The following is a 12,432-nucleotide window of genomic DNA, read 5'->3' as shown; positions in this document are numbered from 1 at the left end:
AATAAAATCCACGGTAATCGTCAGCGACGTAGCCGCGGGGGGTTCAAACCCCTCCCAAAACCGTACCTTTGGCAGTGCATTTGGGAGAGGGAAATGAGGGCGGAATCCTCCTCCCCCGTGTAAAGTTGAAGGTGATAAAGATACCTTGACTGGCAGCTGTGGCTGATCAAGGAATAAGCTCAGCTGGTTCATGTCGTTTTTGCCGCACCAAACCGTTTTTACATAAGGCAGGTGCATGCACTGTACACCATCAAGAATTTCAAGTAGAAAACTGCAAGAAGGTAAGATGATTTTTAGAAGAATATTCTAGCGCGTAGCCAAAAAAAAATATAGATTTTTGGGAGAACTTCAGTGGGAACGTTATGGGGTGAAGTATTTCACCGCAGTTTTCCCTTTTTCAAATGCACTACCAATGACGCAACCCGAGGCAGGGAAATGAACAACAGACAACAATTTCCTCAGACACAGCAACCTGTGTTGTTGTCTGTTGTTTATTTCCCTGCCTCGGGTTCCATCCTTGTCATTTTGTCATACGCAGCCTTTTTTACGTTCTACAATTAGGTTAGGTATGGTTTGGTTAGGTTAAGTTAGATTAAGTATGGCATAGCATTTTTCTACACTGCGGCGGACGCCGCATGGACTGGTCCACAGCGACGACGGCTAGCACACATACAGAAAAAGAAAAAAGTGCCGAATTTTTGTTAAAAATTAGGTTAGGTTAGGGCCACAACACCCTTCTTACGTTCTAGAATTAGGTTAGGTTAGGTATGGTTAGGTTAGATTAAGTATGGCATGGCATTTTTTCACACTTGAGGCGGACGCCGCATGGACTGGTCCACAAAATAAAATAAACACCTATCCTGTGGTCTGGTCCACAGAATAAAGCCCGCTCCTATCCTGTGGTCTGGTCCACAGAATAAGCACTGCGTTTGTCGCAATGAACCAGCTTGTCTGCGCCCTCTCTCTGTTAAGGCGGAGGCCTCTCTCTGTTGTCGATTGCACTACCAAAACGTACGATTTCCTGTGGGGCTTGAATCCACCAATGCTAGCCGCGCCACTTGAGTACATATGGAACGGAACTTGAATATGCAGGTGTCGGTCATTTCGATTGGCTCTGAGAAACAGCTTCACTGGCGAAAAAGCCTGCCATATGTCACAGCAGTGTCAGCTTCGATATGCGCAGGTTTGATTTTCTTCTAGGCTGTGTCTAGAGGTCCGTCGGACGGACCCGATTCTTTATGCAGCGGGGTCCGTCGGATGGTCCGTGGTATGAGGAACTAGACTGTTTTCTAACCTAACCAACCTAACCTAGAGCTGCACGAAGCTAACTTGCACTAACCTGACTAGAATAAACTAACCTAACACTAACCTAACCTAAACTAACTTGATCCACGACATAATGTTGAGCCGACGGACCCCGATGTATAAACAATCGTGTCCGTCCGACGGACCTCTAGACACTTCCTGTCTTCTATTATTTCCTTGGCTGTAGCATTTGGGTAGAAAGTCAAAACATTGACGAAAATTATCGTCTTTTGTACCTATCTAGCATAAATGAGGTAAACTACCGAGACGCTAACAGCACGAAGTCTCTGAACGGTTCTGATTTCGGTATAACTTAGGCCTCGCTCAGTATTGGAAGTCTTATCGATATGCGCATTGCATTATCCCAGCGCCCCCGAACGAGAGGCGTCTACACTATTTTTGTACACCGTGACTTGCGGTACCCGACGAGAAAGGTTTTGCGTGTATTGTTGTATACTCAACTTACAATTATGCCACGGGACGTGAATGCATATTTGACAGCTCAACAGGCAAACAGCCCACCCGAACTGGCCGAAGAATGGGCGGAATTCGAAGACTTTTACAACAAGCGGTGAGTATCCGGCATGCGAGCATAACGTTTTGTACATCGCTTGTACATTTGACATTATTATTCTTCATGGTCGTAAACAGAATCATTACTAAATACACACGATGCTGGATCTTGGTAACAGTTGTTGAGCTTGTCATCCTTCTTCGGTTGTTCTAAAGAAGGATGTTCTGGATTTTCAGACTCTGGCACCAGATTACTCTGAAACTTCTAAAGTTTGTAAAGTCGCCGCACATGCAACAAGATGAAGCCATACTTAACGTAAATATTTCACTCTAATCTTGGAGTCTGAGCGATACTTATACAATGTTTCGTGTGCCCTACAGCTTTATGAAAATTTCATCGCAGAATTCGAGAACAAGTGAGTTTCACTGCTGTTACACTCAATATATGTACGTTACTGACAGTAATTTTGTTTCTCGTACAACTACCACTTACACAATTTCTTTCTTATTTTAGAATGAACCCGCTCTCTTTCGTTGAAATTGTCGCATGCATTGTGCAACACATCAAAGGTAAGGTTGCCTGGCACATAAAGTAAGGCCACGTTGTGCTGTCATAAACTCAGTTGACAAATCGAACAGTGTCAGCACTTTGTTTCACAAAAGTGTATCATCATTTGATTACATCAAACGAGTTTAAAGAACTTGAAATTCATCTCCAGTGTATTGTGCTTCTAGATGTTCCAGCACGTCTCCAGTTTGTGGAGAAGACAAAAGAAAAGGTAAGTGTTACCGTCATTAAAACATGTGCATTGTTTTCTACAATGTGAGGAAACACTCAAGTTTGCCGTATACCCCAACTAGCAAATGCTTTAAAGAAAGGTGGAGAGCTCTACGCAAATGAAGCCAGCCAAATGTTGTTGCTGCCGGTATTATTCTTATTATTATTTTTTTTTTTCATTGTGGCCAACTAATTAGAAGTAATTAACTAACAGAGGTGTCAGTCGGAAAGTTGTGGAGTGCCTTTTCACGCGGCAATTTTGTTGTATTTTACGGGCATTCTTTGTAGGCTGAAAAAAAAAGAGCCACAGAGAGCGTTTGAAACACCTCAGTCTGTTATTTGTCCAGGTGTTCTATGGACATTATTGATAGATAATGTGATTAACAATGGATATGCATTAGTGTAACCATCAGGGTGGCTCAGTTCCCAGGAATAATAAACTGCTTTGATTTGAAGGTAAAAGGCACAACAGAGGCTGTGATCCTCTGCAACGTAATCTACGGACAACACAAGCTGAAGAATGAAAACCTCGATGACGTTAAGGTAAGTCACTTCACCAAAGTGGCCAAGACGCCTCCCTAAAACGAAAGTCTATTTTCTGCTCAGAAAATAATCGAAGAAACGGAAGCTCTCATGGAGACCCTGGACGGTGTAACCCAAGTGCATGGCCGGTATTACCAGCTGTGCAGTGACTACCACCAGGTGATGGGAAACCATGCGGGGTACTACCGCGAAGCTCTTCGTTTCTTGGGTTGCACGGAACTAAGTGATATACCGCGTGAGTGCACATCGTGATTGCTACTATTCTTGTGTCTTCTTGAGCATAGTATCCAAACTCCCAGAAAACTGACAAAAAGCATAAACAAGACGTGTCAATAGTTGAGCTGCTTTCTCAAGTGCCACACTAGCAAGGTGTCGACGTTTGGAGTAGCTTAAATAAATCATTAGCTCTCTCAGGCTCTAATGTTTTTCGGCAGTTATATGCACTAAACTTGCTTACATATTATGTGTGCTTATTATGCATTATGTGTGTACAGGTAGCAAATATCTGCCGACATGCAATGCTTTAGAAACCTGTGCAGACACGAAGGTTTTGGTTTGATGCCTTTCGAACTTGGTGCTACTAAAAAAACTCTGGTGTGATGACTTTGCCATTGTTTTCTCTTCCAAGTGGATACATAATGCATAATATATGCGTAACCCCACTTTAGTAATCTGCAAATGGGATCCATATAGCCTGCAAGAATGTCTATGCTTACCAGTAGCTCACTTTTCTCAGCACAGGTGCATACAACGGCATAGGTGAAAAAGTGTGGAACTACATTGGCGAATAATTGCATTTTTATACTACGTATATATACATACCACAGATGTGTGCTTTTGGTGCTCAGTGACCTGTGTAGTCAGCTAAGTGGTGAAACTATGCCAGCAAAAGACATGAAAGTGAATAAAAGAAATCACCGCATTGCTTCCCTCCTGCAATAGATGAGGAACAGTCTTCTAGAGCTTTCACATTATGCCTGGCAGCTTTACTTGGAGATGGAGTGTATAACTTTGGAGAACTTGTAAGTGATTTCTTTCTGTTGGTGCAGTACCAAACGGGAACAATGCTCACTTGGCTGAGTGTTCACATTGCAGTTAGCGCATCCTATCCTGGACTCTTTGAAGAACACCGAGAAGCAGTGGGTGGTGGACCTCCTGTATGCATTCAACAGTGGCAGTCTCTCAAAATATGAGGCCTTACGGTCTGCCTGGATGCAGCAGGTAACCGTATCCATGGTACTGTTGCCTTTGCTGTGCTCTCTGAGAGTACCTTGAATCTGACTTGTGTTCAAACCTAGCTGAGGACAGCAGCGACCGGTGCCTATGAAGCTGAATTACATTTTTTTGCATTCAAGCAATAATCCGTTTTGTGAACTTGCATGTATCGCTTCAACTCGTCATCCAACGTGTAGTTGACGTTTAGCCACGCGACTCAAATGTAACTGGAAGCGAAAAATGATCACGCGCGGGGATGTGCATTTTAGTTTTGCATAATCAGAAATGTGTAATGTATGAGGAGCGTTGAATAATTTATCTACCTCAGTATGAAAGAAAGTGCTGAGTGGGTTGAAACAAGTCTGTAGATGTTACGTACCTCAGTTTACTGTGATTGTAACTAGCTAGGAGACATCATGTCAAGTGCATGTGTACATGAGTGTCCTAAAAACCTGCTCAATTTCGAGCGAGGAACAGTTATAAAATTTCTTACTAAGGAAGGTAAGAAGCCAAAGGAGATTCTTGAACGCATGGTGGCAGTTTACGGGGAGTTCAAGTGAGAATTGGTTGAAGATGATTTCTGTGGAAGGGACTTGTGAGGAAATTTTGGCACAGAGACAAATGAAGGTGTCCCGGATAGCTTAGGAGCAGTTTTGAGTATTATTCGCGAAAAACTGCTCTGAAAGTGCTGTCAAGAGAACTTGGAGCTGTTCAGTGGTGATCCGGAACATTTTTTCCAACGTTTGCTGACAGGAGACGAAACTTGGGTCTAACACAGAGACCTGGAGTCCATGCAGTGGAAACACAAAATTTTGCCCACCCTTAAAAAATTTAAAGTTGAAAAATCTGCCAGAAAAGTCGTGGCAATTGTTTTCTGGGATGGGAATTGATGCCACTGAAGGCTACCATAACGGGAGAAACATGTGCCCATACAGTTACTTCTTTGCGAGAGGTCATCAAAGGACGTGGAAATCTCTCAAAAAGCGTGCCAACGTTGAGGCTGTCATTCACCAATGTGCGTTCCAGCAACTAAACCATCAACCATACAGTCCAGATCTAGCTCCTTCGGATTATCTTCTGTTTTGAAATTTGAAAAAATTCCTAAGGCAGAGGCGCTTCTCGAATGATGCAGTAGTGAAGGTAGCAGTAATAACCTGGTTTGCCGACCAACCAAAGGGTGTTTGTGCTATGGGGATCGAGTCTATAAAAAAAAAGTGGGAGAAGTGCAATGGGTTAGGAGATTATATTGAAAAATAAAAAAATGGTGATGGTGAAGACAAGGGACGGTACAAGGAGACGACGATGCACTGTACTAGCAACCAAAGCTTATTTGACAGAAGGCGACGTCTTTTTATACATAATACCCTTCTTCTCCTCCCCTTTCTTTTGGACCGGTATTTTAACGTGAAACCTTTCAATTTTATCCGTCAAGGTGACCGATCGAGTGGTTAAAAAAATATAATTATAAAAATAATTAAATAAATAAATGAAAAAATAAACAAAAAATAATAATTATGATAACTTGTTTCATTCCTTCTTAGGATGATGATTATTGAACGCTCCTCGGTTTGCGAGAGATGTTAATTTCATTTTGTGATTTTCCTCTTGTAGCCCGACTTAGCGGCCAAGGAGTTGGCGTTGCGGCAAAAAATCTGCCTCTTGTGCCTGATGGAAATGACATTCAGGCGCCCTGGTAACCAGAGGGTCCTCACATTTGAAGAGATTGCCAGGGAAACACAGCTTCCATTGCATGAGGTGGTAACACCTTCACTTCTCCATATCTCAGTTATTCGCGCAGTTTTGCCATTTTATGGAACTAGGGTTCTGTTAGAAAAATATAGAAAGTTCCCTCTCAACGAGTCAGTTTTCTTGTAAAGGCGAGGTGCGGACAGAGTTGGTTACCGAAGACGAGAAACGTACCCAAATTCCGCGGGAAGCAAAAATATTTTCGTTACCTTTACCGGAAACAAAAATCCGCTGAGGGAATTGAAACTACTACCGAAAATCATCCGAATCATTGAATTTCTTAGGTACCAGAAACAGAATCCGAAACATCATTATTTTCGGTAGCCCACCCTGGGTGCAGACCACCCACGAATATTACAGGCACCGCAGCACAGTTGACCATATAACCTCTCAGATTTCAATTAGTTTTGAATTCTTCCATAATAGTAGACACCGTCAATATTCATTCCTCTAGGTAGACAACAACGGCATCAATGTTGCATGCCCATTGTTGCTAGCACAAATTTCTACGCAGAGTTGACATAGATGCAGGTCAGCTGGTGTGAAAAGCCCGTCCTGTCTCTCTAGTAGTTGTGTACAGATTCAGGCTCTTCACATTATAGCGTTAGCATCCACGGCAACCACAGTCAAGTTGTATTGATGTCGCATAATCCACGTAAAATCTTTCCTAGGTGGAGCTACTTGTGATGAAAGCTCTTTCATTGGGCTTAGTCCGCGGTACCATAGACCAGGTGGATTCAAAAGTGCACATGACGTGGGTGCAACCCAGGGTACTCGACAAAGAACAGGTACGTCATTCCTCCCCTTCCTGGCTGCTTTTACGGTCGTTTCTTTTCAGATTGCATCAATGAAAAATCGTCTTGATGCGTGGAATATGGATATATCTTCGATGGAGAAGCTTCTGGAGACAAAGGCTCAAGAAATTGTCTCCTTCTGAAAGATTAAAGGGTGTTCTTCCTCCGTATTATCCAAAGGCTAACCGCATTTTGACATAAAAGAGGGCATGGACAGCGTTCATTTGCGACGGGTTTGTTCAGACACACGTGAAAGACAACAGTTGGTTTGGCAAGTTGATGGCTGCAAAAGCAGCTTCTGCTAGAGGGAGCTGAGCGAGAGATGTTTTTGCTAGGGACCATCAGGGCTGACCTTTTTTCGTGTTTGTTTGCATAAACCCGTTGGTAGTGAGCGGTCCGTGTCCCCCGTTGCATTCGTTTGTTCGTGTGCTTCGATTATCAGCGTTCACTTTTGGAATTTTCTAATGATTCTTAGGATTCACGTTGGAGAAGTATACAGTTTCCCAGAGGTGATAACTATTCCGGGTAATAAGGTATTCCGGGATTATATGGGTTGGCTTCAGTCTTACTGCTGTTGAGTCTTTTTGTCAAGCGTCATTATTCATTATCCTGGTGACTGCATCAAACAACTTCATTGCGAGATGATAAATGGGGAGTTTCATCGTCAGGGGCTCTAGCCCACCCCTCTCTACCCTACCCCATACTCTACCCCATTGCAGCCATATTGTTTTGCTATATTGCTTTTTCTGTTGATATTACTGACACAGCCATTGACCATGTACTGTGAACCCCTATGATGCAGAACGCAGGGCAGTGCAAAGTGTAACAGATTTGCATCTTTCAATCTAATTCACCCTTTATTTTTAAGATGAGCACGCGTTAACATCACAAAAAGTCTATCTGGATCACGCGATATTCTGGTTGTGCTGGCCAGGACACACTGCTGACAGGTCCAGTGAGTGTAGTGACACACCTAAATTACAGCAGCACCGCAAGGAGAGGGAGAATTACAGTGAATAGTAGCAGTAGTGTTGCAGACGGAAACACAATTCCAATAACAGCCTGCGCTATTTCTACGGGCAGCAACATCACAGCCGCTGTCACGACAACTGCACCTGTAATAAGCAAGGCGAGCGGGAACATCGTTCCGGGAAACACTGCACGGCAACTTCATCCTCTTCTGGAGCTTGGGAAGGGACGGTCGCATCCTTTCCAGTCAACTTCGAAACCATTTTTATTCCTCGTTTACCACTGACCGCGGCATCGAAAATCCTACGCGAAATAGTGGCGCAGTTTGACTTATTCGATGGAATACATGACAAGAGCAGACGCCGGATGTTGAGAGTATGCTGGAATGTCGCTCGTGCGCATGATGTCACGCGCAGCCTTTGAGTCACGTGACGTGGGGACACGTCACAGGCGTCATACTGCGGGCGGAATGAGGCAGCAGCGTGTTTTTGCAATCTCCTCTCGTAGTTACACGCGCACCGTACGTAATGACGCAACGACTCGCTTTCTTGCGGACGGGCACCGTGCGCTAGAGTTTTCTATCGACGGCAGCGGCCCCTCGAGGGGAAACGCGGCGTAATGCCCTGGTACCAGCCAGCAGCGTCTAGCAGTGCTGTGCTAGTTTCGCCGTTCGAAAAGAGCGATTTGAAGCTGCCTGCATATGAAAGTCAAAGGAGAAGACAAAATGGAAACTAATTCTATGTGGTAATCTGCCACGACAACCAAGTTACTGTGAAAGAGAGGCAACTTGCCGTAAAGTTTTCGTCCTTCTCGCTGTATCGTCCCGCCGATCACGTATTTGAGAGAGCGCTTTCACGGCAAATCTACCCAACGTGCCGCTCAAATCCGTTGTTTCAAACTTAGAACTCATTCCTTGCATTTAGTATATTTGTCAATGACCAGTTGAGCATCACGATGCGGACTTATAGCACAGCAACTGACGTGAAAAAGTTGCCAATGAACATCGTGGAGCTTGGCTAAAATCAGTGTCTGCCATATGTCGTACAGTATTTATCTCTTTTACTCGAACCCTAATTTTGCGGCGTGCCGGCGAAGACTGGATTTGGACCTCGTCTTCCTTCAATATAAAGCTTGCATGCGAACACAGGGAGTTATTTGTCCTCCCCGGGCTGCGTTTCGCAAGCCGTCATCATTTTATGTAGGTGCATTCTGTCCCTATGATCTTATTATCGTCCCAAATCTTGTGATCTCGGTTTACAAGTGGTTCTTTGCTCCTTCCTATTCGTCCGCGCGCACACACGCAAACACACACAAAAGTAATCATGCGTTTGTCGAACAGCAACCTCACTGTTTCTTCTTAATTATTGTCATTTTTATTTTATTTTTTGGCATAGTTTATGTTTTGTGTTTCTTTTGCGTGATATTTCTGGCTGCTTCTATGTTGCAATTTGCGACAATGTGTCTGATGCGCCATGTCCACCTACACTAAGGCCGCTGTGGTCGTTGTTTAGCACTAATAAAACATTATTATCATTACATATCCAGTTTCAAACAAAAACACGCCTTATTTATATCCTGAAACAATCTTGATTGACTGATTGATTTTTATTACTATGACTTTGCATCAAATACAGGCACAAAGGGCTAAAAGGGAATCCCCCGACTTGAGCGATGCAAGATTGGGAATAATTTGACTAAGGAACTTATCCTGACAGTGCATCATCACGTTAACGGATTATGCATAAGAAAGAAACGAGAACGTTTTTTTCCGCTATCTTCGTAATGTATATTCCAATTTGTTGTTGACTGTATTATTGTGAATTCTTCAGTGCGAAATTTTCGTCTTCATAGCGCAGGTACTGGACGCAGCCAGTCTCTGATGTGTAGTCTATAATTGGTAGTCCCTTGCGGATAAATGTGCACTTAACTTGACGTAAATACGGGCCGCGAATACTACACGCTTGTCTGCGCTACATACTGTGTCACACATTGTGCATAGACACATAATGTTCCACGTGCAAAAGGCTTTCCCATCGCATACATTTTACGTGACAAACCACTTCCGCACAAGTAGTCTCACGGGTTAATGAGTCCAAAGCCCCAAAGCCGATATATAAAATTCGGGAAAACACCCGTACGCACCAAAGCTACATACGCGAAGGCGCCGATACGGCGTCAGTACGAGACCGTTACGCGCGAAATCGCCACGGGTGGCGCTGTCGATCAAGCGACCGCAGCGTCCTCTCGCTAGTGCACGGTGCCCTAAATGGTCACGCGGCATATCTGGCTGCCCAATTACATTGTATCATGAGTACATTGATTAGGCAGCTATGGCTTTTTGTAACAACGCTTCGGGGGAGTAACTTGGCCCCCGCATGAACCATTCTAAAAGTACACAAAGCAAGGAATGCCAGTGAGTGCCATGGATCCTTATTTTCAGTAAAGTGCATACCTTTACATCGCACAACAGTACCTGAGCCGCCACAACACCCTTTCTGCTGCGCCCCATTTGTGACGTCAGCAGAATACCGAAGAGAACGGAGTGGAACGCGTGCTTTTCTTTGGGACGCCACACAAAACAAGGCCCATGTCAACAAAATGAATAGTGACCAAGCGGAGGCCAGAACACGAACAAACACAGCGAAAGGCTCAAAGCGCCCAAGAATATTGAAATACATGTATAGGTAGAAGTGCAAGGGCGCAGGCGAGCTGGTACATGATAATACGAAGGGAACCCAGAGACAGGGGAAAGAAAACACACACGATCTCACACACACTGAGATCGTGTGTGTTTTCTTTCCCCTGTCTCTGGGTTCCCTTCGTATTAACATGTATAGGTGTCGTCGAAAAGGCTCCTGTCTTGCTGTCCTTGGCTTTCTCTATGAATGTCATATCTAGCGGAAAACTATTCTAATTAATTCTCAACCTGCTGCATACGTTGCTGTTCTTTCTGAAGTTTTGTTATTTCGTAAATTTCTAATTCTACGACCGAAAAATAAAATTTGTCAGAAGTGGGATTCGAACCCACGCCTGGAGAACCAGACTGCGACCTGAACGCAGCGCCTTAGACCGCTCGGCCATCCTGACATATGAACTTTGCGGCATCTGTATTGTTGTAAAAATAAGACCGTGCTTTTTCTTTTATTTTTTTTTTTCGTGGTCGTGTTTTGGAACGATGAAAGTCACTGAAAAGGTTAGCCAGCTGTAGGACTCGAACCCACATCTTCTGAGTCCTACAGCTGGCTAACCTTTTCAGTGACTTTCATCTTTCATCGTTAATTTCTTAGGCAACTTGAGGCCTTGTATGTGATTGTCCCTTCTATGCCTTCTTCCAGCCTCAGAACGTCAGTGTCTCATGTTTTGGAAATCTGTTTTCTTTGCGTTGTTCACACTGTATTTCTGCGGTTTCGGGCAGGCCTTTTTCGCCATTATCTTGTTTAAGAGAGTTAGCACCGTTCATCACCTGGTCCATCAAGGTAGAAATGAGCGAAGTACATTGCACAGATGCGCCCCCTTCTTTTTTACCCCCAATGCACCCTTCCATGTGCCAAAGAGGCAACTCTCACTGAATGCGCACAGCATTTGGGTTCTGCTAATCGCGCGCAGTGCCCGGCTAGCTCAGTCGGTAGAGCACGAGACTCTTAATCTCGGGGTCGTGGGTTCGAGCCCCACGTTGGGCGTAGTTTTTCTAAACTGTTCCACGTTCTTCCATAGTGTGTTATGCCCTCTATAGACAGGCACACAGTGCAAGCCATTCTGAAATGTAAGCTGGTGGTCGCGACAATGTCAGCACATCGCCCTTTCTCTTCTTCTTTTTTTACCCCACTCCCTTTATTGTCATCCCCCCTTCTTTGACTGACCGCATGAACTCGGGTCTGTACCCTCATCGTTTGTTGTACTTTTTGTGTCTTCATTTGCTGTCTCGTCCGCGGCCTACAATCTCCCCGGGCTCAGGAAAACGCTACCAACGTTCTACGCCTATTCAGTAAATGAATGAACCGCCTGATCGCACGAGACCTGTGACGAGTACGGAAGTCACCGTACGAGTTGAGCACGGGTATACCCGCGGGTACCCGTACCCACACATCGCCACGATTTGCGGGTAGGAATTCGCGATCACTACGGGTAGCGAGTAAAATGCGGGTGTACCCGCAATGCTAACGCGGGTAATGCGGGTATACCCGCATTACCCGCACTCCGTGGCCAACTAAGTAATCCCTCTCTGTCACACGCGAGCTCAGTAGTGCCCTATGTCGTTGGCAAATCCATGTGGCAGACTGCAGCAGGCAAGTGCTGGCGGGCGAGACGTATATGGCTCTCTGTTGAATTGCAGTTTTATTGGCATACGATTGAAGCCGTCCGAGACACTCAGAATTTCCATTGTTTTAAAATTGAAACAGCGGTAAAGTGGACGAGGAACACTTCCTCCTGCGGGTCCCAATGCGGGTATACAGACAGCACTGCGGGTGCGGTTAGTTTGCTTACCCGCACTCACCTCTACTAATATGCATGTGCTAGTACGCACTGTTTTCGACAACTGCAGGGAGACTGTGTTGCTATACTACACGG

At 44.6% G+C, this 12,432-nt stretch overlaps 1 protein-coding gene and 2 non-coding genes across 4 annotated transcripts; 2 read left to right on the top strand and 1 right to left on the bottom strand.

Moving 5' to 3' along the window:
• The first annotated feature begins 1,673 nt into the window (after positions 1-1,673).
• Positions 1,674-7,067, top strand: LOC135401749 (26S proteasome non-ATPase regulatory subunit 13-like). Of its 2 annotated transcripts, none has more exons than XM_064634315.1 (12): positions 1,674-1,876; positions 2,056-2,134; positions 2,200-2,234; positions 2,333-2,388; positions 2,554-2,597; positions 3,053-3,139; positions 3,203-3,374; positions 4,082-4,161; positions 4,235-4,360; positions 5,966-6,109; positions 6,772-6,888; positions 6,939-7,067. In XM_064634315.1, the coding sequence occupies exons 1-12, from the start codon at positions 1,776-1,778 to the stop codon at positions 7,035-7,037; spliced, it is 1,140 nt and encodes a 379-aa protein (XP_064490385.1). In that variant the 5' UTR covers positions 1,674-1,775; the 3' UTR covers positions 7,038-7,067. The 2 variants fall into 2 exon arrangements, with proteins under 2 accessions (XP_064490385.1, XP_064490384.1); XM_064634314.1 differs by having other exon boundaries at positions 4,235-4,375.
• A 3,799-nt stretch (positions 7,068-10,866) lies between these two features.
• Trnal-cag (transfer RNA leucine (anticodon CAG)) lies at positions 10,867-10,950 on the bottom strand. Its single transcript has one exon. It is a non-coding gene; the product is annotated as a tRNA-Leu (tRNA).
• Positions 10,951-11,470: 520 nt separating this feature from the next.
• Positions 11,471-11,543, top strand: Trnak-cuu (transfer RNA lysine (anticodon CUU)). Its single transcript has one exon. It is a non-coding gene; the product is annotated as a tRNA-Lys (tRNA).
• Positions 11,544-12,432: the final 889 nt, after the last annotated feature.

The sequence above is a fragment of the Ornithodoros turicata genome, chromosome 7, assembly GCF_037126465.1.
Source record: "Ornithodoros turicata isolate Travis chromosome 7, ASM3712646v1, whole genome shotgun sequence".
NCBI lineage: Eukaryota > Metazoa > Arthropoda > Arachnida > Ixodida > Argasidae > Ornithodoros > Ornithodoros turicata.
This window is presented reverse-complemented; position numbering and strand designations above follow the sequence as displayed.

Coding starts and splice junctions, on each gene's coding strand:
- LOC135401749 (XM_064634314.1), top strand. CDS start 1,776: ATGCCACGGGACGTGAATGCATATTTGACAGCTCAACAGGCAAACAGC. Junction 3,140..3,202: donor AAAACCTCGATGACGTTAAG/GTAAGTCACTTC, acceptor TTTTCTGCTCAG/AAAATAATCGAAGAAACGGA. Junction 6,889..6,938: donor GGGTACTCGACAAAGAACAG/GTACGTCATTCC, acceptor GTTTCTTTTCAG/ATTGCATCAATGAAAAATCG.